This window comes from Trypanosoma brucei, chromosome 9 (assembly GCF_000210295.1).
Source record: "Trypanosoma brucei gambiense DAL972 chromosome 9, complete sequence".
NCBI lineage: Eukaryota > Euglenozoa > Kinetoplastea > Trypanosomatida > Trypanosomatidae > Trypanosoma > Trypanosoma brucei.
Genome location: NC_026742.1, coordinates 1,904,214 through 1,929,595, shown reverse-complemented (window position 1 = coordinate 1,929,595; position 25,382 = coordinate 1,904,214). Strand labels below are relative to the sequence as shown.

Genomic DNA, 25,382 nt, shown 5'->3' with positions numbered 1-25,382 from the left:
TATTATTCTCAGTTGCTTACACGCTTAGCAGCCACAAGGGATTAATTTTATTCTCGTTGTTGTATTTATGAATTACTGACCCAGTGCCTGAAGCACGCGGCAACAGTAGTTTCTGACAGTAGTATCAGGAAGTCTCTACACTTCCCTAAACCGGAAGCTAACCTTCGCCTTCACGACCTTCCCTCGCAGGGCAACTAGCATATAATCGTGATGCATTGATGTCGCAGCATGGAAAGTAAGGTGACACTTGCCTTCCCTTTCATTGGTTGCAATATTTTCCAAAAGCACGGCACACACAACCACAAAGCTGTTAGAATAATCCCAATCCTCACTCCCTCCACGAGCTGCCCATTTGCAATAATGGTGTGGGCTTTCATGTAATATCATTGCGTCGGCCGTGGCGCAGTGGCAAAAAATTTTCCCCTTTTCTCCTTTTTGCCTTTTTAGAATTTTCTTCGTAACTTCGTGATATCTTCCCCTTACCAACAAAGCCATCGGCCACCATCGCAATGTACCGATGAGTATGCAGCTACAGCTGAATGCCCCCGAGTTACCCTTCTTTAATATTTTCACAATATATCTCCTTTGCTTTAACGCCACAACCTCACAGCACACAGCAGCTGTGAGGGAGAAGCCTCCTAACACAATAGCCGGACAGCGGTGTTTTAGTGCGAATGGTGTTGGCGCGATAAACCACATGGCAAAAATTACGTTTCTTCAATGTTTCGCAGTCTGAATAAACAGGCCTTAATTACGCTGATGAATATAGCGAGAAACATTGAGTGAGAAGGCGTGTTGGCTTTGCATCGCGGCATTATGAATAAGTATTACGCATCCGCGTTGGCAGAAATTAGTGCACGCACAGAGCACCTTGGCCAGCAAGTAGCGGTGACAAAATTGGGTCGATGACTGTTGGACGTGATGATCTTGCGCCTACGGAAGATTGTGGCGAGAAGCGAGATCAAATAAGCGAGTCCCTTAACAAAAGGTCGGAATGGCTCAGATTATTACTTGTCGCCCGGATTGGAAGGAGTGTGTGGTTTGTGCGTGTGGTGTGAATTACGACAAGTCGTCGGGTAGAGATCCCGACACGGATACGGAAGCATTTCCAATGGAACAGGGACAGCGTAGCGCTCCTCGATTGGTTGGTGACACCTAAGACAGCCAAGTCCAATTCACACCGAGCAGGTCGTTAAGTTCGCATTCGGGGATTAGGACGCTCTCGATATTACGCGACTACTCTCCACTTTGAAGTTCAAGGAACATGTAACAACGCTCACAACAACCAAAGTCGAACGCATTCTGGCTTCATGGGAGGTGATGACGCACCCCGTTGGAAGAGGGGGTTTTACAGCATGCTGAAGCCACAATTTGTGGAAGAACACAGCATGAATCCCCACATTATTCCCCAACTGATTAAGCACATCTATCCGTTCCACTTGCCGAGGAACACTGTCAGCCACTTGGATAAATACACCGCCATGTTGACTAATATGTAGAATATAGTCTCTATGATGTAACCCATGTCTTAGATGAAGGATAAGAGCCATGGGAGCCGCCAGGGCGTTGTCCCTTCAAGACGCACGGTTATACGATAACAAGGAGGGCGCATGCCACACGCCTGTTGAATACGCAGGACAAGGCTTCCATTCCTTTACAGCAAGTGCACGTCCCGCTGCTGGAGATATATTGAATCATTTCTCGCTTAAATTCGAGTGCGGAATGTAGATTTCAACATCTCTGGGGACTGATCGGACTGAGACCAAAAGGGACCAGTGAAAGGAGCCCTCAGGTTATTTCCATCGGCGATGATCGTCTACTTTGGAAGGTCGGTATCGTAAAGGATGCCTCCTCCGCACCAACAGGAGCTCGGGTCATCCCTTTTCTCAATTGCAGAGGATAAACCCTCCAACGAGCGTCGCTGGTGAATTGCGGGGCCTCAAGAGAAATAACAAAAGCGGATGAACCTTACGAGGCAATTGTTCCTTTTGGAACACATTTCAAAATACCTTCATGCGGTTACTATCCTGAGTTGTCGACTTTTTCTGTCTGTTTTTTTTGTTTTTTCTTAGGGGCGTTACGTCGTCGTCTTTTGCCTCGGACAGAGAACTTGTCCCCGCTACAGAGGCCGCTTTGTTGCCACTGTCCGCACTTGGTTTAGTAAGTGGGTATTGCTTTCTTGCCTGTTTAAAAATAAGAAACGCACGGTTACACCCAATTGGGAACCCGCAGTTGATTTGGTCACAGACGGCTCTTTGAGGGGTTGTGGGTCTGGGGCATGTCTTCTTATTGGATTCCGGTGAGGTGAAAGTAATGTTGTGTGGTGTCGTTGATTTAAGTTCCCTTTTCTTATCATGCAGGCTCAGGCCCGTGTCATCCGACTCTCCTCAGTAGTATTCGTGGAATCCTTTCCCCCTGAGTATTGACATTTGGGTTGATAATACATTCCTGTAAGGCGCGGAAATAAAAGGAAACACAAAAGCCTACGGTCTTTCCGTGGCCATGGATGAGATGTTTACGATATTTGATCCCCACAACATTAGCACAAATTACTCGTTTAATCGCTCCGTCACCAAACCGGCGGTCGGCTCCCGCGGAGGCACACGGTTTAACTGTGCAAAGTTGGTGAAAGAGTGTAACTTACAAAAGAAAGTGGCAGTGTCCCGAGGCTTTTGGGGACCACATGAACTGCCCTTTCACAAGTCTACTGTAAAATAAATATTCCGCTGCCACTTCTCACCCAAGTATTTTCTATATGTGCATGGATGGCTATGGATTTGCCTTATAATTCCTTGCCCTTCTATTTAATCTTCTTAAATAGATTAAGGGATCGAAAAAAAAAAATCCGAAGCACATATATATTTTTTAAAAGTATCAGCTGCTCACAGTTTTGCGCCGAAGGTTAGGGTGCCGACGACTCCCTCCTTCTCTTTTTATTTTTTGGGGTATGGGGGCTACCGCAGTTGTAGCTCCTTGCATTGTATGCAGTGCTTGTGGTGCTGGTCCCTTGCGAGCTGCTTATGGTTTCGCTACAGGATAACGGGCTGTTGATGTGTTGGTATCTCAGTGGCTTAGTAGTTGACTTATTAAAGGTAATTCACTTCGCAGGTGGTAAGACCCTTCTTGGATTAAAAACTCTCCTTTTTTTTTCCGCACTGTCACGTTTCGTTTCCTCTATTTTTTTTGCTCCGCCGTCCCTTTGCTTTTTTGAGAAGCCAGTTTGTTGTTGTCGCTTGTCCGTTTAATTATGGTGGGTCGTTTATTTGTCCATTTGTCGTTATGCTAACGTTTGGCTGTACTTTTTTGCTGTTTACGGGACTTATTGAACATGAGTGGTAAGATTAAAATGTTGTCTAGTCGCCCTATTTTCTCTCGTTTGGTGCTTGTGCCACGCAGTGCAATTTGGGGGAAAACTGTAATATGCATATATTTGATCTGTGTTTCTGCAACTCTGTTTGGCGAGGTGAAACCACCTTTGCACATTTGTTGTAAGACAAAGAAAAAGGAGAAAATGATGTGGAAATGCGCCCAGTTATATGGTTTTCTTTCTGGTGCACTGCCGCCAGTTAACGGTAACTGCATTTCTCCTTCGCAGTTTCTGGTTCTGACATGTTCCCTACAAACTTGCGGGAGAAGCTTAGGCGACATGTTATCATGGGAAGTAAGGGAAGGTCTTGGAGACTCTATCTTCTTTCTGGGGCAGCAATGCTTTTTTTTTTTTTTAATAGCATGACAGAGCGATTCCTTTTTCGTCCTGTAACTCAAACTTATGGCGGTCGCTCATTTGGTAAGAATTGTTTACGTTTAGACTATTGGTGTTTAGTATGCGGCGTGCTGGAAATTAAGTTGAGCCTTTAGCTATTTTTTTTTACTTCTGGTACTAGATATGTTCGTAACTTTGAAATGTTTTCAACTTACTTAACTGTGATAGACCAAAACTTCGTTGCCAGATTATTATCTATCATGACCGTTTGATTACTGTTAATAGTTTCCCGAGGCGTGTTTCGTTTTGGCTTGTGTTGGTTTGTGACAGGCATTGAGGGAACAAGGGTTCTTCTGGGCAACTCAACTCTTTAAAAGTTTGGTTTAAGCAATCAATCGAGTGATGGTGCATGTGGAGGGTTATGTACTATGCATGTTTTTTGTTGTTGAAGGGTCATACACAGGATGGTTCAGCTTTGACCTTATTGCATTTTTTTTCTTAAATTGAGTATATATTCTAAACAATTTTGGGGTTACCCATGTTCGTTTAATCATACTCTCGAACTTTCCGTTGCCAAATGTCGTAGAGTTTGCATAAAACCCTTGTGTTTTGTCTATGGAGTGATTATATATGTACGGAGATGCTTATGAGCGAATTCGATTTTTTTTTGTTGTATTCTTAGTATTTGTTCGCATTTCATTCTTTTCGAACCCCATATGAATGACCCGTGAGAAGTGAACAATATTTTTACATCCCTCTAAACTTTTCCCTCAGAAAGACAGGGGTATTATTATTATTATTATTATTATTATTATTATAATTATTATTATTATTATTATTATTATTATTATTATATTATATATTATTATTATTATATATTATTATTATATTATATTATTATTATTATATATTATATTTATTATTATTATTATTATTATTATTATTATTATTATTATGGTTTACTCTTTTGCGCCGAGGTGCGCTGGCCACTGACAATGTTTCTATCTTTGCTTCTATATTTCATTCGTCTATGCCTGTAGATGCGCTGGGCGAGGTATTATTGTATTTGCACGACTAATATGGTCTCGTCTGACAGTTCGGGCGATATTTGGGGGGGGGGCATCCCCGTTATCGAGTGGCTCAGTGTGTTGGTATACAAAACTTGAGGGTGGCTATATGTAGAAGAGGAAATGTGCAATCTTCAGTGGTTGTACGTATATACATATGTTTGTCTTGGCTCGCGGAATACCTATTTTTGAAGGATGTTGAGCGGACACGGAGGTTGGTGCTGGCCGCATTGATATGTAGGTGAGGCCATCAGCGAAACACCAGCTTTTTTCATTCCTGTTAATCGCACTGTTTGTTCGGCCAAAACATTGCTGTCTTGTTTCCCCTCCCTTTTCTTTTGCAGATCTTGTGCGTGTGAGTCAGGCCAGAGTTTGTCTAGTCAATGCTTTTCGTCTGCCTTTATTTTTTAAAAGTCCGTTGACCCTTGTGCAAACGTTTTTGCTGCTGTTTTTTCTTAAGTGGTCTAACTGCGTAACCGGTGCTAGTCTGTGACAGTGGTGTAAGGAGGATGGCTGCGGGATTTTTTTTTTTTAAACGAGCTACTAGATAAAATTGTTAATGAACTCGTCGTGGGGAAGGAGCTCTTCTGTGATGTTATCGATCATAGTAAAAAGTTTATTCTTAGCTTTTGGACCGTTAGTTGAACCCGTTTTTACGATTGACTCCCCTTTTAAAAGCTAGGGTATTCATAAATAAGGCGGTTACGGTAGCAAATTTGTGCTGCCAAGTAGGAGGGAGGATGACGCCACGTGCGTAACTGTATCGGGGAACTTCAACAGGGACCGAAACAGTGGTTTTAGTGCACACGGGGAGAGAAAAACTTTCTTTTTGGATTTGCTGCAGCCACCCTCAACGGCGTTCGTTCACTGTGCCCACACCCACCCTAACAATAGGGCTACATATGCGAAGTCACACAACGAAAGGATTGGAAAGTTGGTGTTGTGGACTGTCATAAAAACGAACCCCATGAAGGGGATGTGACCAGCTAATTCATGAATATAGAGGCAAGGATCATTGTTGGTGGTGAAACAATCAAAATATTTTTATTTTATATGATACCGACTTCCTCTGTGTGTGCGCGCGACCCCATCAAAACGTTCTAGTGGAATCCCCCGGATGAGTGTTTTCAGTTGTTTCATCGAAGTCATTTGCTCATTTCTGGAACAATCAATCGCGTGTATAACATCAGCAGCAAAGCTAGAAATAGTTAATTAAGCCATTTTCCTTCGGATGCTGAACAAGAGTTGTACTCTTTGCGCACAAAACCACTTTATATGCAATTTTTCTTTCGCCTTCGCATTACTCGTACACGAAACGCTCATTTCCTTTTTCATTCCTTTTCACATATCTGCCAGCATTGGCTGTGTTTTGTGGAAATTTGTGAACACGAAAGGAAGTTGATAGAAGTTGAAGTAGAGGAACAGCGAAGGGTAAAGTTTTTCTCCACAGTAAATAGGTGCTTTGTTTATACTCTAACTCTACTTCATCACACCGTTCTTGGTGTTCGGCAGAGTACATACTCTCTCGGTGTCTGAGGATGTCTGAGATAGAGGAAAGCTTCCAGCGAATTAGTCAGCGACCGAACGTAACGGGAATCATAGTGGTGAATAATGAAGGAACGCCAATAAGGAGTACCATTGAGGACACTGCCACACAAAATCAGTATGCGCATCTTATCACGGCCTTAGCCGCAAAGGCACGTCATTGCGTTAGAGATCTAGATCCAACGAATGACATTTGCTTCTTGCGCATAAGGAGCAAAAAGAACGAAATCATGGTCGCTCCGGACAAGGATTTCACCCTAATTGTAATTCAACGATTTTCAGATGTTTGAAGATGATCGTATATTTCGCCGAACTTCTGGTTTCTTTGGCTTTGCTTCCGATTTTGGGAATCATGTAGAGGCGGCATAACGGCGTTGTGCCAACAAGAGACTAGTAAGGCAAAATAGAAGAAAATAAAGATGTATCCATCCACGTATTTGGTCTGTTTTTAAATTTTTGTTTATGATACGGAAATTGGGGGTTCAGATGAAAGGCTTCTTGGTTTCAGATTGTGTTCACGTCTCCTGCTCGTACTCTGGGGACAGGTATCATTTTCCTCCTCCATATACCTCATTTTTAAAAAGTTAGATTGCTTTCTTCCCTCACCCCCTCTTCTAAAAAAAAAGCTATTTTGGAAACCATGCTTCAGGTTCTAGGTATTGTGAAGCACATTTTTTGGAATGACGCCATGTATGACAGGTCGCTATTACCATCGGAGGCATCGATGGAGAAATGCCACTTAACATGGAGTGACTTGGCGGCTATGACAGGTCGAAATCGTGTGGCCTTATTGGCTGAGTGTGGCATCCATCATTCACTTAATCCCGTTTTCATGCGGGCGATACATCATGTTACGTCGCGCAGTGGCTCAGGATGTGAGGGATTCCAGATAGTTCACACCCGCCTGAGTGCGCGTCTGTGGAGCCCTTCTCTCCGGAGAACTTCTTTACTTGCTCCAACGGTTGTCAACAGCGACATTTTTGTGGATGGGAAGGCCGAAGGTATAATAAGTGACGAAACGGTATCGAGTAACGCAGTAAACGAGCACAAAAGGCGGAGAACGAAGTATAATGGGTTATTGAATCAGGGAGCGACATGTTACTTGAATTCGCTCCTCCAGACATTGTTCCACATTTCCGAGTTTCGGTTGGCAATTTATCAAATACCTACAGCAGAAGAAGCTGAGGAGAAAAACGATGTAAATATTAAGGCAACGAAGTCTATTCCGTATGCATTACAGAGGTTGTTCTGCCACCTCCAAACGGGGAGTGAGGCTGCTGATACTACTGAGCTTACCGAGTCTTTTGGATGGAGTTCAAGCGACAGTTTTGTCCAGCATGACGTTCACGAATTGACATGTGAACTGCTTGATAAGTTGGAAAACAAGTTAGGAGGAGTGCGAAAGTCAGATAATGGTTTTACGGTGGAAGAGATTGCAAGCAATGCCATTAGTCGATTATTTGTTGGAATCTTAGAAAGTTTTGTTCGTGTCGGTGAAGTGGGTTACTATGGGGCAAAGGAGCAACTTTTTTACGATATACAGTTGGTTGTGAAGAATACGACAGATATATACGCGAGTTTGGATAAATTTTTCCAAGTGGAGGTCCTTGATGGAAAGAACAAATATTGCCTCGAACACGACGGCCAAAAGACTTACCACTGTGCAGAAAAGGGTGTTCGTCTGAAGCTTACCCCACCGATTCTAATTCTTCATTTGACACGATTCGATTACGATCCGCAAAAAGGTGAGACGAAGGTTCTGAGTCGTTGGGTTTATTACCACACACTGGACCTGTCTAAGTACGTGCCTCACGCCTCGTTGGATGAAGTTCACTACACCCTTTGTAGCGTGCTAGTTCATTCGGGCTCCAATGCTGGGTTTGGGCACTATTTTTGCTTTATATGGTGCTCAGATGCGTGGTACAGGTTCAATGATGGTGTTGTGAGTCAGGCGTCACTTCGGGATGTTTTCGAAACAAACTTTGGAGGATCAAGAATAAACTACTGGGGTTCTCAGGTTCCGAGCATAGCCAACGCTTACATGTTGGTATACATCCGAACGTCTCAGTTAAAGCAGATGTTGCGGCCTGTCGAGTTGAAGGATGTTCCGTTGCACGTTGCACAGCAGTTGGAGAGAGAGCGCGAAGAGCGTGAAAAAAGACTCAGGGAGAAGGCTGAGGACCATTTGTACGGTCGCATCCACTTTATAGAACCCCATGATATTGTGGCTAAAAATGAGTTTCTTTCCTGCCGACGACCTGCTGGGGCGCAATTTCCGTCCCAAAGAACCCTTAGGGTGCTTCTGAGTTCCGAGGCCCTTCCAGCGTTTAACTCATTTGTTGATGATAAGCTGGGGGTCCGCAGTTCCGAGCAAACTCTGTGGTACGTAGCATCGAAAGGTGTACGCAATCGCTTCTCTTTGCATCGGCGTGTTTCAGGGAGACTTGCCGTGTCCGACGTATTAGGTGGGGATAAGGAATGTTGTGTTCTCGTTGTTAACGCAGCTAATGCGCATTGCATCGAGGTAGATGGAGATGAAGAGCTGGAACATGACTTAATTCACCACAAAGTTTACACTCCTATGCAGCTGAAGGTTCACTTTGTTGGTTGCACAGTGATATCCCGCAAGAAGAGGGTTGAATTTTCAGACGTTTTCGAAAAGATGGAATCCTTTGTACGGAGCGCCATAGCGGGGATTGCAGACGACGTGGCCAAAACGCGTGATCATCACTTGACTGGCGTATGTTTGAAGAGCGTTGAAGAAGTCAGGACACCTACGGTGGCCCCCTTTCTTCCCTTGTCGCTTGGTGGTTCTCGCTACGACAGGGACATTAACAAATCCGTGAATAAATTAACCGTACTCGTCGAAGATGAACAGGGGAAATTTTTATCTTCTCAGCAGTACCTACAGTCCGGTGACACACTTATTTGGCAGGAGGAGACACCGGGGGTCGATGCGCGTAATATATTTTATTCCGATATTGTTAGTTTTCAGCATTTTCTCAGGCGTCGTATCCCCGTGGAGATCAAGCTAAATTCACCCCCCTCGTACCCTACTCTTGTTGATGCGCAGTTGGCAGATGACATGACGTATGAACAGCTCCAGCGATATGTTGCTCGACTGATTGGTCAATCAGACAATTATGATCGTGTTCGTTTTACGATGTATAATCCAGAAACTCGATTGCCGTATTTCATGAAGGGGCGCCGAAGTGATCGCTCGAATCTCACGAGGTTGCTTTCCCCTCCTGTTCAACGTTCTATACCACTCTCGAAAATTCTTTACTACGAGTACTGTAAGTACACGGTAACGGAAATTGAGGCGGCTCATTCGCTTCAGTTCAAGCTGTTTGGCAGTTGTGTAAGACCCATCGGTGAATACTGGGTGTTGATGCCACGTGAAGAGCAAATTACACCAAAAGCGCTTTTCGGCCAATGCGTGAAAGAGATCAGTGATGTGAGGGCCACCGAGTCCGTTAACTCACTAGCCGTTTCTCAGTCTGTGAGGAGTGACAGGGAGAAGGAGCCCCAGACTGGGGAGATGACTCAATCTGAATTAAACTACTACGCAAGCCTGGACCCACAGGAGGCGTGGCGAACCCTCCGGTTGGTGGACGTGTGGTGTGGGAGGATTTACAATGTTTTTGATAAGGATCATGCACAAACATTTAATCGCTCCACATTTGAGGAGAGTGCGGAATATCGCATTGAGGAGTTGCCTAAACCCATAGATGGTGTTCCCCCCCAAAATCAGTCCATTATCCAAGTACATCACTTTACACTGCTACGTAATCGTGCGAACCCTGTTGACACGCATGGCAATCCTTTCAGTATCTACATTGGTCATGACGAGATGGCACCATCACTCCTTCAGCGTATAGCGATGAAGCTAGGTTTAAGTGAAGCTGCAGTGGTTGACTGGAAGATGGCTCTTGTCAAGGAAGATCGTGTTCTAGAGGTGCTGCCCACTGTCGCGATGGGAAAACAGCTATTCGATTTTTGTGACGAACATCATTACCAGCCCAACAAACAACCCCCTACGAAGATGGCCTTCCTCGGCTTGGAACACGCTCCGTTATCGAAAAGATGTGCAAGGAAGGAGGATAAGGTTGTTATCCACAATTAAAGCGACTCTTTCGGGTGACAGTGCATGGTTACGCTTTGTGTTGCTCTCGGTTCGAGCGTGCTGGCAGAAAGTCATTTGCTATATCATATATGACGTGCTCTATGTATCAGTGATGCTTATCACAATTGCTTTCTACCTGTCCCGTGTCTTTAATATTACTTTTTTCCTTTCCTTTTTTGTTTTGCTTGTAGCAGTTGTAGCTGGGGGATCATCTGTGGGTTAACTGATAGTGTATTCTGTAGCACTATTGCATTCGGCGGTGCAACGAGTTAAAATAAGACCGAGGGCTTTCTAGTCCCGTTGTCCCTTTCCTCATCATTTTTTTAAAAAATAACTGTCAATGTTCAGGGGAGGACAGTCCATACCACTGGAAATGCAACCCTTGTCTCAGTCGAGTCGTACCAGTGACACAAACGATCACCCATCGTCCCCAAATCTGGTGGCCGACCCATGCTCTCGGCGCGTCGTCTTAACAGGCTCATGTCGGGACGACTGCAGGTTGAGGGGGAAAGCACCGGTGACTGTCGGGAGGTCGCGTACAGATGGCAGAGTGTCTTCAACTCAAAACAGCAGCACGTGGAGAAATTCAACTGAGTTTGGGAATCTGTACAGTCGGGATGGGATGCCGTCGGCAGTGTCAACGTGTGGAGGCCTAACACGATCTACCACAATTTCCTCCTCTAATCTTGGGGGAGTTACGCCACAGTTCTTCGCTTCCGGTGTATTTTTGCAGAGTGTTGACACTTACATTGGCGAGCTTCCCGCAGCTGAAGGAAGCGTTGAGGGACATGAGGTGATTCCGGCGTTGCTGTGTGCAAGAGAGCCACAGGATGTGGTGGTCATTGATGAAAATGACCCGATATGGTGTGACCTTCTAGCTCTAGGTGGTGGTGCCGAAAGCCTCGAGATGACCCAGAATACCGTTTCACGACTAATGAGTATGGAGGCTGTACCTCGATTACCTCTGTTGCCTCTAACCGTGGAACATATGGGGTAATCACGTAACCAAAGCGTTAAGTGCAACTGATTGGATGGCGATACAGGGGTCGTTTCTCAACCTTTTTCTATTACCATCGTAGTGTGAAAAATTGAGAAAGTGACCGCCGAATTGCCATCCAGTCAACTGTATTTAGTACCGTCTCTCCTGCGTATTGTGCATCAGAGAGTGCGGTTTCTCTGAACAGTAGTTTTTTTTTCCAAGTCATGGATTGCAGCAAGCTCCTTTTGGAGAAAAGAGAACTGCTGCTCTTGTGCTGGAGGAGGGGATAATAATATTGAGAAAATGAATCGAAGGAGAAAAGCCAGGAGGAGGGCTGGTTTGAAACTCTCATTAGCCTCTTTCGTGTCATGGGGGATCCTTATCATTATTCTCATTTTTGAAGTGCTTTGTTGCTCATTCTTTTTTTTTTTTCGTGGTGCTAAAGGCTATTGGCTGATAAAAATGTCCGTCTCTTCGCAACTTAACACAGACGGTGCGCATCGGTACGCTCGTGCCAACGTTGAAAAACCCCGTGAGTATTGGGACTATGAGTCAGCCCGCATACAGTGGAGCTCACCTGAGCGCTACGAGATCATCGAGAAAATTGGACGGGGGAAGTACAGTGACGTGTTCCTAGGTTGGGATACGAAGGTTCGACGTCAGGTGGTGATTAAGGTGCTTAAACCCGTGAAGAAGAAGAAAATACTCCGAGAGCTGAAGGTGCTTCAAAACTTGCAAGGGGGCCCCAACATTGTTGAGCTCTATGATGTAGTGAGAGATCCCTGCAGCAAAACACCTTCATTTATATTTGAGTACGTTGAGGCCTCTGACTTTCGAACGGTATTCCCCACATTTTCTGATTATGACGTGCGCTACTACATATTTGGTGTTCTTCAAGCGCTAGAGTATGCCCACTCAATGGGAATAATGCATCGTGATGTGAAACCTAACAACATTGCAATCGATCATAAAAAGCGGGACCTGATTCTCATTGACTGGGGTTTGGCTGAGTTCTTCCATCCTCTCACGCCGTACAATGCCAGAGTGGCGTCTCGTTACTTCAAAGGCCCCGAGCTCTTAGTGGAGCTGCCAATGTACGACTACCGGCTTGATATGTGGTCTCTTGGCTGCATGCTTGCTGGCATGATATTCATGAGGGAGCCTTTCTTTCATGGAAAGGACAACAATGATCAACTGGTCCGTATCGCCAAAGTGTTAGGAACCGATGAGCTGTTTGAGTACCTCCACAAGTACAACCTAACACTTCCCCAGCACCTGGAAACTGCGGTTGGGCGACATGGTAAGAAGCCTTGGACGATGTTCGTTACGCAAGAGAATCAACATCTGTGTCCGAAAGAAGCGTTGGATTTCCTCGATCAACTGCTTCAGTACGATCATGTCAAGCGCGCCCAGGCGTTAGAGGCAATGGACCATCCGTACTTTGATCCTGTGAGGGCTGAGTGCACGGCTAGAATCAGGGAGAAGAAAAGAGGGAATGTTGTCACGGAGTAGGATTTTGCTGTGGATGTGGGAAGGAAATTGCCCAAGCTGCAATAAAGGGGGGGGCGAAAGAGAACAGAGTGTAAGCACCTAAGCTATGAGAGAGCGGCGAAATGTTAAGTCGGTGGAGATATAGCATTCGACGTACAACCGCGTAGGTATTGAGCAGGTGTGTCGAATTCTTTTTTTTCCCCTTGTCCGTTGAGAAACCAGATAACGGAGTTGTGGGCTATATTTTTCTTTATTCACCTTTCTCTGTATATGGAGGCGAAGGAATTGAAGGAATGCACTTGCGGTGAAGTATAATAAGAAATACGGAAGGGACCGCGCGGCAGTTGCGGTTGCGGTGCGACAAACATCGAACTTGTTGTGTGTTCAGGTGTTGAGATATTTCACTTTCTCACTGTTTTCCAACGAGGCAACTTCCTCGCTCTCTCGAGTGTTTTTTTTTTTGCATAATCCTGCGATGTTTCACATGCCGTGATTGTCGCTCCCCTACTTTTATTTTCATGTCTTCCCCTAGTGTCGGCACGGATGCATCTGTGGAGGGGTTGGGGGAAGGGGGGAAGCCTGGTGGCATCCGCGTTTCACTGATCTTCACGTCACGTTACCTTCATTAGGGGATAAAATCTTCATTTTGTTTGTTCTCTGCCAATTTACCTATCTTAGCATCACTCTCGAGTCTGAACCTGTGGCGGTCAGGTCGGGTAAACGAGTTTGAGGGCGTTGGTAAGCTGCCAACCTATTTACGGAGGGTGTCCAGCTTCGCAACAAGATTTTTTCGTCTCGTATCAGTGAAAAAGAAGTCATTACGTAGAAGCGTAACAACGGTAATCGTAACTAATTAGTTCCCCATGAGCGCGCTCGTTCGACGGGTGCCACACATAGGGCCTGTGAGGGCCCTACACGGCACGACTCTGGGCCGAGTTGTGGTAGTCAAATTACCCCTTCAGCATCAGCGAGCGCGCATCTGTGGTTCGGCTCGGTGGCTGCAGGGGAGCGGCTGTGGTGACCGGTCGGCGGGGGTTGGCCCCATTGTCATACACGACGACGGTGGTAACGCAGTGACGCGCGTGAAGAGATTACCGCTAACTCTTATAGAGGAGGTTCCCCTTCCGCGACGCGTCCTGACTGACCTCGAACTTGTAATGATGGCTTGGTGTGAGGAGCATGCGCGGCAGTACGCCATTATCATGACGGTGATTCGCCTAGGTATATTCTTTCTGTTGCTTATCATTCTTTACGTATTTTATCGGACGCAACTTTCCAGCGAACGTATGTTGCGTGGCGTGGACCATATGCCAGCTGACTTACGAATAGGCAGCGTAGTCTACTTTGATATTACCGAGAATGGGATGGACATTGGTCGAATAGTGATTGGGTTGCTTAACGAGAACTGTCCCCACTACTGTGAGTACTTTCATCGCCGCTGCACGGGAAGTGGAGGGAACGGCGAATCCTTTCGGGGTATGCAACTGAGCGCCATTGTCCCACGGCATTGCCTCATATTTGGTGACGGCAGGGAGATGACTCACGATGTACCTGGCTTCAGCCCCCACTATTTACCAACAGAATACTTGGGTACGGGGTCGTGGCGTGGGGCGCTGTCGTCCATCGCATATGGGACAAACAAGGAGAGTCCAAACTTTGCCATCCACGTTTCCGCGGGAGACTACGCTCCTCAAATATTCGCTTTGGTCATTGGAGGTTTCGACGTTATCGAGCGCATTAACTCCGCAGGCTCCAAACACGGTAATTCGCCGAAAAAGGAGTTCATCGTCGTGGAATGCGGAGAACTGTGCACACTGGCTAAGTCCCATATCGTCCCTATGCCGTGGAAGCTGTATAAGAGCATATCCCACGGATACGATGAGGAGAAATTTGGCAGGAAAATTTCCTACAATTTCCTGGAGAGCTCTGACAAAGGCACTAGTGCTGAGGAGGCTAGGGAGGCGGGGTCTTTTAATAGTGGTTCAAATCCCCCAACGCCTTGGTGGAGGTTCTTGTAGTAGAATTCTTTCACTTCCACAAAAGGGTAGAGCCGCCCATATGACCTTCCGGAGAGTTGTTGGGTGAGATCGCAATACTAAGAGGTGCTGACATGCAAGGCATCAAACAGAGTAGTATTTACAAGGTTGGCTGCGGTGTGAGGTTGGTGGAGCGGACGCATAAGGGAAATCGTCTCGTTTTGTACACAGGTCTGCGTGGTGTGCTCTATTTTGCCTCTTTCCTTTATCGTTAATTGGCTTTCCATGACTTCTCGGCCCTACGGAGGAGTTGGCGAATAAACGGCTACCCCGTCTCCAAGGCATATATATTGCTGTGTTGAAATACGTCCCTCTCTTTCTTTGTTTTCCTGCCTTTTACTACTTATCTTCGCTTTTTCCTGTTAAATGCTAAACAAAGACTTGTTGGAGGGATGCTAACGTTCGAGGGAAGCAGCCTCTTTCGTCATCATATTGTGTGCAGCATACTCACTAGCAAACCAATCCGAATTTTGGGCATTCACGACGATGACGAACCCCAGGGTATCCAGTTGGCTGAGGCGAACTTCCTCAAGTTCATTGACCGTGTGACGAGTGGCTCGAAGTTTGAATGTACGGACAGTAACACTGCGCTGACGTTCTACCCCGGTATGATACTTGGCGGTACTTTTTCGCATGAAGTCCCGAGCTGCCGATGCGTAACTTACATTGCTGAAGCCGCTTTGCTTCTTCTTCCATTTGCGAAGTTTGACACGCGACTTACTCTTGTCGGGTCAACGCAAAGTGAAGAGGACCTTTCTGTCGATACCTTGCGGACTGTAACCACACGTTGGTTACAGCTCTTTGGCGTAGACTGCAGCGTGCGGATTATACGCCGTGGGGTATATCCAGGTGGTGGTGGTGCTATCGAAGTGCAATGCAAAGCTGTGAGGCGTCTAACAGCAGCGGAGGCCGTGGTGAGGGGACGGGTCCGACGCATTCGTGGAATTTCGTTTGGTGCACGTGTGGCAGCGGACCTTGTTCAACGAGCGGCCACAGCTGCTAAGGGTGTTCTATTGAATCTGCTCCCTGACGTCTATGTTGTGACGGATATGGACAACAGTAAGGGGTCGTACGGGGACCGATCCAGTGGCTACGGGGTCGTTCTTGTTGCAGAGACGACCAGCAAACAGTGTGTCATCTCACAGGAGTCCACCGCGGCGCCTAAAGAGCTTCCTGAAGATGTTGGGAAGCGCGCCGCCGAGTTGTTGTTAGACCAAGTATTTGAGTGTGGATGCGTTGATGCCCACCACCAAATGCTGGTACTGCTTCTCATGGGGCTCAGCCCAGACGAAGTGTCCACGGTTCGGTTTGGCCAATTTACGTGTGGTTTGGTTTCTGCGGTGATGTTATTGGAGATGTACTTCGGGGTGTCGTGCGCAACAAAGCAGGAGTGGTCCTCAGTTGGGAAGGACTTGCCTCCCACAACTCTCATTACATGTGTGGGAAGTAACATGGTGAATGTCTGGAAGAAGAGTGGATAGAGGCCAGTACCATGCCTTCCGCCACTTTTACCGTTCCTCCTTGTCTCGTTGCTTGTCTTGAGGAGGAACTCCCTAGTGTTTTGTTTAATAAACGGTTAAAAATTAAACTTTAGCAACAGTAACGCAGAAAAATGAGTAAGGAGAGACAGCTTGCAGTGACGGTTCCCTGTCTAAGGCAGGAAAAGATGCGAGTGATTGGAGTGGGCAAAAGGTTATGAAACCCACTGTGAGGACATTTGCCACATATGCTTAGTACCACCTTCATTATGGGTATTCTCTGTTTTCTTCTTTGTGCTGGCATAAAAACCATACCTTATTAACATAATAAGTCGCTTGTAGGGCCCTTAAACCACGAGGGCACGGCTTTGTGACCTCAGCGCATCTACCGCACCGTAGAGTGGCGGCGTATCACGTTCAGTTGCGTGGAGGGGGGAGCTATGGAACTGACACTGACTAGACGGGGCATTCAGAGTTTTGACGCCTCGACTCTGCTGCACGGGGCGTCTGATGGCGCTTTCTACGAGGGGGGTGCATCAAAAAATCAGCGGCACTTAGCTATACGGACGTTGGATTTGTCCCACAACAACATTACAACCTTTATCGGTGGGAACTTGTTGGCGGGTTTGGCGGTGTTAAATCTGTCAAACAATTCCCTTCAGACGTTCGACGTTGCTTTCCTTCCCAGCTCATTAACGAGCCTGAACTTGTCGCACAACGCATTGCGAGGTCTGTGGGGGTTGGCTGCAGCCAGCCCCAAGTTGCAGGAATTGAATATCAGTTTCAATACTATCACTAGTCCTAACCTTGGTGAGTTACCAAAATTTCTGACGACGTTGTCGTGCCAAGGTAATTTGATCGATTCGATGTGCCCATTCGTTGGTCTTCAGCAGCTTCATACTCTTGATTTGAGTTCTAACCGCGTTGAAGACCCAAATGAATTGCCGTATCTGAAGAGCATGCGGGGGCTGCGTCACCTTGAGTTGAGGGGGAATCCTGTCATGTGCGAACCCAAGGCCGTTCCGATGCTTTTAGAGGCACTGCCGAGGCTCGCGCGCCTTGACCGAACTCCACTTTCGCAAGCCTCAGGAAATCAAATGTTCAAGGTACATCGCTCTAGGAGCGCAAGGGCAGCTGAAGACCAATCAACATCGAAATCTGCGTGCGACACCTTGTCCAATTCATCGGCCACTCGCCGGGCTACGAGCAGGAATGGACAGGACATGGAGGTTCGCTGCTTAGAGGCAAGGGTGAATGAGCTCTTGAGACTTTTGGAGGGTTCTGAGAAATCGGAACAACAGTTGCGTTATCAGAAGAAGATTCTGAGGGAGCAGGTGTCCGCGTGCGCGGGTGTCATTGATTCCCAGGCACTGGAGCTGGAGAGGTTGGGAAGGGAGATAAATGAACTGAGAGGGGAGGAGGTTTCTCTAAAGGAGCCTGTGGCAGAGCTTGAGCAAACATTTGTTCAAACCCATGCCTCTCTCGTTGCCCATAGACTGAACCAGTCCACTGGTTTTGCTTAAAAATGATATGCACAAGAGAAGGAAAAAAGGAAAAAATAGGTTGCAGTGCGGTATATGGAGTGGAGAAGAGGAGGGAATGAGGGGGGGGGCTGGGTGAGAGGGAGGGGAAAGAAGGGACCATCTTAGGATGTGGAGCGGCTCTGTTGCTCATCCTCTTTTTGCTTTCAGTGGCCGCAATCGAACGCTGTTCCGAATGTTTTTCTCCCCTTCATCCATTTTCCGTTCTCCTGTAAAGTATGCACATATACGTATATACTGCGTGTGTGTATTTGTGCGTATGTTTGCGGGCATAGCTGTTGTCGTTTTGTTTTTCGGCGGCCCGTGAGACCTCCCTTGTTTACAAGCAGGCCGTTGGTGCAAGGCCTCATGGGAACTCCCATTTAGGGAGGGGGTTCGTGTGATTTCCCTGCCCATAACAGTGTGTATGTCCATCCGCACATCTGCCTTTGTGGAGGTGCGGGGTATCTAAGAAGGGGAAGATTGCAATTGTAATATGCGGTTGTCGCCAACCTTTCTACACCTATTGCGGGAGAAGGGTTTGAGGGATGGTTTCGTTCCGAACCGTTGCGTGACACTGTGTGTTGGTGTTGGTTCGTGGGCACATCTGGGCTGAAGGTCATAAACCCTCATCAATGACAGCCCAAGAATGTCGGAAACCCCTTTGCCTCCGACCCTCCCCTAGTGGTAGAGACCTTTAACTATCGCGTGGTGAGGGGCGCTTCCTGTCGTGTGCTACGTGATGGCTGGGAAGGGATGTAGAGACCCCTGTGCATTTATGTGTGGGTTGCCAATGGAATTCCTGGCGTTGTTCCATGAGGCACATGTCACGTCGGTCACGTCGATGGGATCCCTGGTGCCACCTGTCTCCCACTTCCCCGTTTGCGAGCCCTTTGTCATCTTCCCCTCGTTGAACTGGTCAAAAAACCCGCCCTACCGTCTGTAGCATAATGATGAGTTGTCTCTCTGCGACGTCATAGAACTGCCTTACTCGCGTTTGTGATGTGTAAACTCGTGGGTGTTTTTGCTCTGTGATTTCCTAGGAAGCAAACTGTTTCCCACTCCCTCTTACATTATTTCACGGCTCCCTCTACTGTGTAACCGAAGTGTTTCTAGGTGTGAGCTATGGTTGGCATCAAGTGCAGGAACCGCCGAAAGGCCCGTCGCGCACACTTCCAAGCGCCCAGTCATGTCCGCCGCATCCTCATGAGTGCCCCACTCTCTAAGGAGCTACGCGCCAAGTACAACGTGCGCTCGATGCCTGTGCGCAAGGACGACGAGGTGCGTGTTAAGCGTGGGAAGTTCAAGGGCCGTGAGGGCAGAGTCACCGCATGCTACCGCCTCAAGTGGGTTATTCACATTGACAAGGTGAGTTGCGAGAAGGCGAACGGCACCACCGTTCCCGTCGGTGTACACACCTCCAACGTGGAAATCACGAAACTGAAGCTCAACACCAGGCGGAAGGCAATCCTCGAGCGCAAGGACCGCAGCACGAAGACCGACAAATCAAAGGGAAAGGTGACCGCTGCTGAGAAGGCCATGCAGCAGATGGACTAAAGAAGACGGGGGTCTACGGAGCCACCGAGGTTTACCGACTTCTTTACCTGCTGTTTCACTTAGGAACACCTCGTGATATTTCTGACGTTTATTCTTCATTTTTCTGTGCTAACGTCTCTTTTTACGACTCGATGTGGAGCCACACTGCTGCCCCCCCCCCCACACGTGCACCATTGCGCGCTTGTTGCCGAACCCTGGTCTCGGTTTGAGAAAGAGGATCAAACATTTATTTTCGTTTCCCCCTGATCTTTCTTTCCTTTCCTCCAAGCTTTCTATTTCTTCCGCCACTCAGTCGGAGAAACCTTTCTATGATCCTGAGACACCAAAGACTTCAATTTCCTCCTTGCGGAATTGAAACAGCGTATAAATTTGAAGATAGAGCAACGCCCATAGTGGGGGGGAGAAGGTTGTGAAGAAAGAGGTAAGCAAGGGGCATGATTACCCTTTTGGACGAGGGAAGTTCGCGCAAGTTGAGTGCAGGGCAGGTAATTACGAATCTTTCCAGCGTCGTGAAAGAGTTGGTAGAGAATAGCCTAGATGCCGGTGCCCGTACCGTTGCAATACGTGTGGAGGATAGCGGCGCTGGAAATATTACCGTGGAAGATGATGGAAGTGGCATGGACTTATCTTATCTGCTAGACAGCGAGGGCCGACTGAAAGAGGATGCTTCCCTGCCCCTGCTAGCCTCGAGGGCGACAACAAAACGAAGGGGGGGCGACAGTGGTCTTTCGTCGCAGGCGGCGCAAACACTGGGTTTTCGTGGCGAAGCGCTCCACTCTTTGGCTCACCTTAGCGAGTTGTCCATATGCACAATGTCAGAATCAACCCGACCTACTGCACTACTGATCGCGTACGACAGTAATTCCCGCCGTACGACTGTAAAGGTAACGAGTGAACGGAGGGACGTAGGCACAACCGTTGTCGTTAGCAAACTCTTTGCGGCTCTTCCGGTGCGTCACAAGGATTTCGTACGGGGTAGGAAGAAGCAGCTTCTCGCCGCTACCCTACTGATGAAGCAGTACGCCCTTTCACACCCCCACGTACGCTTGTTGATGACCCATCGTGCGGGACCTGACAGTGCCCCCGTTACTCTGGTGTCGTTGACGGGGACGGGCGACCCCCAGCGAGCCCTTGCTGAGGCGTACGGTGGACGTGTTATCGCCAACATGGAGCGTGTGGAGTGGGAACTGACTTTTGGGACAATTACGGGTTATGTTTCGAAGGGGAATGCCGGCAGACTTTCCTCCGATATGCAAGTGTTTGCACTGGATGGGAGGCTTGTTGACCTCCCCATGATGGCCAAGGCGGTTAACGATGCCTACGCCGAATCCCTGCCAAACGCCGCGCAGCGCACATTTCCTGCCTTCTTCCTGCATGTCAGCTCTGGTGAGTCACTTCCCTACGATGTGAATTTAGTTCCTGACAAACGCAAAGTTCTCATTTCGGATGAGGAGAGACATGCTGGGGAGGTTCGTACATGGGGTCTTCGAACGTTCCAGGCATCAACTGACGGAATAGATCTGCCCGTGCGCAACGAAGGCGGATGGAGACACGTACCGGAGCGCAGGAACACACAGGAGACAATGCCTACTCAAACGCCTCTTTCTGCTACATCTATTGCACAGTTCATCTATCAGCGGCGGGAAACATCGCAGGGAGACAACCTTATTGACAATGCTGCGGTGGCGCAGGTGCAGCCCTCCGTTTGCTTAAGTCAACTGTTGTCTGGAAGCTCGCCTATTGGACGGACATCCTCCCCTGATGCTACCGCTTCCCCAACCAGCACCGCCAACCGCGCACCATCGGAGCGTTCTGCAGGTTCTGTTGAATCAGTCTTGGAGTATCCCTTGACCTTTGAGCCAACCCAGAAGAGGCAGCGGTTGGAGTCCTCAGCGGAAGAAGGAAATACCGGTGACACTGATGATAGCAGCTGGGGTGAAGAAGATCCCCGGGAGCTCGGACCGGAAGAGATGATGGGGACTGATGATGCAGTTGTGAATTACGTTACCGACGATACGAATCAACAGCGACCCGGTCCCCCTCGCTCTTCTGTGAGGTTTCCTCCATTTTCAGTTTTGGCTGAGATGCCACTGGTTCACTCCCTTGGAGAATGGGCGGCTCCGTCCCAACCTTCCGATGGGGGAGGTGTTCGAAAGTTTTCGAGGCTTCAGAAACAAACCGAGGAGGAGCTCACGTTGTATTTGGGGAAGGAGTCGTTCAAAAATATGGTTGTACATGGTCAGTTCAACCATGGCTTCATTGTAACTTCACTGGACGACAACATCTTTGTGATCGACCAGCACGCTGCCGATGAGAAAGGCAACTATGAACATCTAATGAGTCATTATGTAGCCAGGCCACAACCCCTCTTTTCTCCAGTACCTGTGTCGATGGAGCCCCAGGCTGTGGATTTGGCTGTTGATCATGCTGAAGAACTGCGGCAACACGGCTTCATCGTGCAGCGGAGTGACGACACCAATAAGTTGCTGGTGCTATCAGTGCCTGTGATTCCTTACGAGGTTGTGGACCCGCAGAACGTCGTAGAGCTGATTAGGCAGTTAGTGCATTACAATACGATCAGTAAACCGATGCGATGTGTGTGGCACTCAATGGCAACTAAGGCATGCCGTTCTAGCATTATGGTTGGAACGATGCTTAGTGAGAAGAAAATGCGGTCAGTCGTGGACCGAATGGGTGAGCTGGAACAGCCGTGGAACTGTCCACACGGGCGGCCGACCGTGCGGCACGTCTCCAAGATTTCTTCGTTGGTTTCCTTAATGACGAAGTCCCGCCGTGCGTGAGTTTCACTTATTTATCTGGGCACCACCAAACCTTATGTTTGCTTTTTTTCTTAGTTTTCGTCATTGCTGTTGTTGTTTCTTTGATATGCTTTTTTCCCGTGCTTTTGCGTCGCTTTTTCTACACAGAACCTAATGCTCGTCATTGTTCTCTTGCTCCCGTGCTTTCCCACTCACTGATTTCGGTATTGTTGTTCTTCATTTTTCTCTAAACTGATTTTCCATTGCGCGACTTGATCTATTTTCTTTCCTTGGTTCATCTGCCTGACGGTAAAGGGAAGGAAGGAAACGAAATCCAGCGGCAGCAGCTGTGCGGTGTCGGTGGCGACCACCTGAACAAACCTTGTAGGTCTCATTTGAGGAAGACGGCGTAGTTTGGCATGGATGTGTGTGAGGGATTGAGGGTTCCAGTTGGACATATGTCAGGAACTGGTGGGTTGGGGTTGACGGCAGGGGGTGGAGGAACCGCGACTAGTAGTGTTTTTTCCGACCTCAGGGAGCTTAACGAGGCAAAGGTGTCGAACATTCTTTCATACCTAGATGACGTTGTTTCTACGAGACCCCCGTTTCCCGCATCATTTGGCCCTTCAGCGTGCCGTGACGTATACATGCCAGCAAATATTTCGGATGGTGGTGTGGCGTTGGCACCGTCGGCTGCCCTACTACAGCCTTCTACGCAATTACCACCGTTTGGCGGTTCGGCTTCATGTCTTACGTCGCACATAATAGGGTGTGGACCCGACGTTCGCAGCGATGTTTACCACGGTATCAAGGCTAAAATATCTGCCTTACAGTTCAGCAATGATGAGCTGAGGGCTGAAAACGAAGAACTGAAGGAGCGAGTCAAGATGGCGCGGGAGAGGGAGGCGGAGCGTCTTGGAAGCCAGGAAGCCGCGGCTCGCAACGAGCTGGAAGGGCTCCGCAAGAAGCTACGGGAGACGGAGCGCAACTACGAACGCGTGGTGCAAGAGTTTCAGCGCGAAAGGTCGCAGTTGACCCAGGCAGTGGAGTCTGTTACGTCTCAACTACGGCAAGAGATGTCTCGGCGGGAGGAGGAGATCGCCAGACTTGAGTCTGCGAACGCGACCGCCATAGCGCAACTTAAGACCCGGTGGCAAGCTCAGGAGAAGGCTGCTCGCGAGAAGTGGAGGATAGCCGAGGCGAAACGCATAAAGGAGAATACCCTCCAGTCGTTAGAGCCTGATATCGTGTTGTTGTTGAACAGGCACAAGGCGGAAAAGGCGCGTATGCGGGAAGAGTTCGAGAACGAACTACGACAGCGGGATGAGGTTATTGCGGCAAAGGAGGCGACACTCGAAGAGTCCAGGGCGCGGTTGGAGCGTGAGGCATCTGCAACTCGGGCTCGAGAGCAACAGGAGTTCCGGGATCGACTCAAGGAGGAGATGGACCGCGTGAATCGCCAGTTGGAGGAGGAGCGGCGCCTCGCTAAGCAGAAGCACGACGATTTGGAGATATTTGCAGAAGACCGGAAGAATACGATGCAGCGCGAAATTTCACAGCTGCAAAAAGAGGTGTTCACTTTACGTGAAGCCGCTGCAACGGAAAAGGCAAAAATACATGAAGAGGTAGCCCGGGAGGTAGCGAACATTACGGCCAACTCGAACCAGATTGTTTCTGACCTCAAAGAGAAACTTATGCTGGAGTTCAGCCGACGGGAGCAAGAGACGAAGGCGTACAATGTGCAGTACTTGGCCGCTCGCGAGGAAGAGTTACGGCATAAATTCGAGGCGGAGCGTGATGCCGCTGTTGCAGAGGTTACCCGTCGCGCAGAGCAGCAACATCTACAGACCCTGATGGAATCACATGGGGCCGACAGCGTCCTCCGCGACCGCTGTGCGCAGATGGGTCGCGAAAATGAACGGCTTCGGGCGGAAGTCGAGCTGCTGCAGGGCAATTTGAGGAGTGTTGTAGAGGAAATTGGACGGAAGGAGGAAGAAATGTCACGTTTGCGCGAAGCCTCGGACTTAACAAATCAGCGAGTGAAGGAGATACAGGAGAAAGTACGAGCTGAGGATGAGGCAAGGATGCATGTGCTAGATTCGGAGTGGCAGCGAAAACTGCGTCAGTTTGAGATCAAACACGTGGAGGAAGTGGGTGCCATGCAGCATGAGCTGGAGAAAGTCACCATAGAGCTCCAGGCTGTGAAGAACGCAGCCGCTTTAGAGCAACGAAGCATAGAACAAAAGCATAATGCTGAATTGACGAGCATTAACGAGCGAGTGCTTGTGGCGCTTGCTACGAAGGATAACACTCTAAGAGCACAAACGGAGCAGATTAGCGTACTGCAGGAGGCAATTAGGTTGAGAGACGAGCAAATTGCCAGACACCGTGAGCTTCTATGAGGAGGTTGCGACACCCGATAGATACATTGTTTATTCTTATTAGTCTTATTGTTTATCCTTTTTTTTCAGCTGACCGGTGTATTCCTTTGCTCTGGTGAAGTGTCTTGAATGCGGATGGCCGCGCTGAAGCAGGAGGCTCTTGCATAGCTTCTTTCCCTTTCCCTTTTCTTTTTTTTCTTCGGCTTGTTGAACACTTATTATTGTGTATAGTTGACATATATATATATATACGTATTCTTCCCAATGACCGTCTCAGCGAGGGGATCAGGTGTGATTAAGGCAATGGCTGGGGACGTTTTCAACACCTTTCATATTGTCGCACCTGATGGCGATGCTTTCATTCCACCGTGCTTTGTTATGGCAGCAGCACACGAGATGGGTTACTATCCCACTGCTCACTACTTGCAACAGGTCGTTTCCGTTACCACTGGGTGGTGTGGCCGCGTGACATATCCGTTATTTCTTCAGATGTGTGCTATGCTCGAGGGGACGAGGGCGCTTGATGACGCCACCATAAAGTGCTACAGGGATGCCTTTGATGTTCGGGGCAATGGGGAACTAAGCCGAACTGAATTCCGCATAATCCTCGCGACCTCGGCTGCGTCAGAATTAACATCTTGTGAAGCAGAGGCTATCATAGACTTTTTGGATCCTCACGGTACTAACATCGTTAAGCTGCGTGACTTGGAGGAACTACTGATGAAGTGCCTGGCCGTCGA

The 25,382-nt window shown here is 48.1% G+C and overlaps 13 protein-coding genes across 13 annotated transcripts; 12 read left to right on the top strand and 1 right to left on the bottom strand.

The window, feature by feature from the left end:
* Nucleotides 1-135: 135 nt before the first annotated feature.
* TbgDal_IX9120 (T. brucei spp.-specific protein) lies at nt 136-699 on the bottom strand (the record flags this gene model as incomplete). The annotated part of the gene is made up of 1 exon (XM_011778800.1): nt 136-699. One exon carries the CDS (start codon nt 697-699, stop codon nt 136-138), a length of 564 nt encoding a protein of 187 aa, XP_011777102.1.
* A 2,629-nt stretch (nt 700-3,328) lies between these two features.
* On the top strand, nt 3,329-3,733 carry TbgDal_IX9110 (T. brucei spp.-specific protein; the record flags this gene model as incomplete). The annotated part of the gene is made up of 1 exon (XM_011778799.1): nt 3,329-3,733. The coding sequence occupies one exon, from the start codon at nt 3,329-3,331 to the stop codon at nt 3,731-3,733; it is 405 nt and encodes a 134-aa protein (XP_011777101.1).
* A 2,312-nt stretch (nt 3,734-6,045) lies between these two features.
* TbgDal_IX9100 (dynein-associated protein, putative) lies at nt 6,046-6,306 on the top strand (the record flags this gene model as incomplete). Its single annotated transcript, XM_011778798.1, has 1 exon — nt 6,046-6,306. One exon carries the CDS (start codon nt 6,046-6,048, stop codon nt 6,304-6,306), a length of 261 nt encoding a protein of 86 aa, XP_011777100.1.
* Nucleotides 6,307-6,955: 649 nt separating this feature from the next.
* On the top strand, nt 6,956-10,441 carry TbgDal_IX9090 (cysteine peptidase, Clan CA, family C19,putative; the record flags this gene model as incomplete). Its single annotated transcript, XM_011778797.1, has 1 exon — nt 6,956-10,441. The coding sequence occupies one exon, from the start codon at nt 6,956-6,958 to the stop codon at nt 10,439-10,441; it is 3,486 nt and encodes a 1,161-aa protein (XP_011777099.1).
* Nucleotides 10,442-10,781: 340 nt separating this feature from the next.
* TbgDal_IX9080 (T. brucei spp.-specific protein) lies at nt 10,782-11,438 on the top strand (the record flags this gene model as incomplete). Its single annotated transcript, XM_011778796.1, has 1 exon — nt 10,782-11,438. One exon carries the CDS (start codon nt 10,782-10,784, stop codon nt 11,436-11,438), a length of 657 nt encoding a protein of 218 aa, XP_011777098.1.
* A 285-nt stretch (nt 11,439-11,723) lies between these two features.
* TbgDal_IX9070 (casein kinase II, putative) lies at nt 11,724-12,932 on the top strand (the record flags this gene model as incomplete). Its single annotated transcript, XM_011778795.1, has 1 exon — nt 11,724-12,932. The coding sequence occupies one exon, from the start codon at nt 11,724-11,726 to the stop codon at nt 12,930-12,932; it is 1,209 nt and encodes a 402-aa protein (XP_011777097.1).
* Nucleotides 12,933-13,774: 842 nt separating this feature from the next.
* Nucleotides 13,775-14,929, top strand: TbgDal_IX9060 (cyclophilin-like protein, putative; the record flags this gene model as incomplete). Its single annotated transcript, XM_011778794.1, has 1 exon — nt 13,775-14,929. The coding sequence occupies one exon, from the start codon at nt 13,775-13,777 to the stop codon at nt 14,927-14,929; it is 1,155 nt and encodes a 384-aa protein (XP_011777096.1).
* A 410-nt stretch (nt 14,930-15,339) lies between these two features.
* TbgDal_IX9050 (RNA 3'-terminal phosphate cyclase-like protein,putative) lies at nt 15,340-16,428 on the top strand (the record flags this gene model as incomplete). The annotated part of the gene is made up of 1 exon (XM_011778793.1): nt 15,340-16,428. One exon carries the CDS (start codon nt 15,340-15,342, stop codon nt 16,426-16,428), a length of 1,089 nt encoding a protein of 362 aa, XP_011777095.1.
* Nucleotides 16,429-16,865: 437 nt separating this feature from the next.
* Nucleotides 16,866-17,948, top strand: TbgDal_IX9040 (leucine-rich repeat protein (LRRP), putative; the record flags this gene model as incomplete). Its single annotated transcript, XM_011778792.1, has 1 exon — nt 16,866-17,948. One exon carries the CDS (start codon nt 16,866-16,868, stop codon nt 17,946-17,948), a length of 1,083 nt encoding a protein of 360 aa, XP_011777094.1.
* Nucleotides 17,949-19,070: 1,122 nt separating this feature from the next.
* TbgDal_IX9030 (60S ribosomal protein L26, putative) lies at nt 19,071-19,502 on the top strand (the record flags this gene model as incomplete). Its single annotated transcript, XM_011778791.1, has 1 exon — nt 19,071-19,502. One exon carries the CDS (start codon nt 19,071-19,073, stop codon nt 19,500-19,502), a length of 432 nt encoding a protein of 143 aa, XP_011777093.1.
* A 434-nt stretch (nt 19,503-19,936) lies between these two features.
* Nucleotides 19,937-22,303, top strand: TbgDal_IX9020 (mismatch repair protein PMS1, putative; the record flags this gene model as incomplete). Its single annotated transcript, XM_011778790.1, has 1 exon — nt 19,937-22,303. The coding sequence occupies one exon, from the start codon at nt 19,937-19,939 to the stop codon at nt 22,301-22,303; it is 2,367 nt and encodes a 788-aa protein (XP_011777092.1).
* Nucleotides 22,304-22,680: 377 nt separating this feature from the next.
* On the top strand, nt 22,681-24,663 carry TbgDal_IX9010 (hypothetical protein, conserved; the record flags this gene model as incomplete). The annotated part of the gene is made up of 1 exon (XM_011778789.1): nt 22,681-24,663. One exon carries the CDS (start codon nt 22,681-22,683, stop codon nt 24,661-24,663), a length of 1,983 nt encoding a protein of 660 aa, XP_011777091.1.
* A 243-nt stretch (nt 24,664-24,906) lies between these two features.
* On the top strand, nt 24,907-25,380 carry TbgDal_IX9000 (hypothetical protein, conserved; the record flags this gene model as incomplete). Its single annotated transcript, XM_011778788.1, has 1 exon — nt 24,907-25,380. A coding segment is annotated over one exon (474 nt), but the record flags the coding sequence as incomplete, so codon positions are not given.
* Between the last annotated feature and the right edge of the window lie 2 nt (nt 25,381-25,382).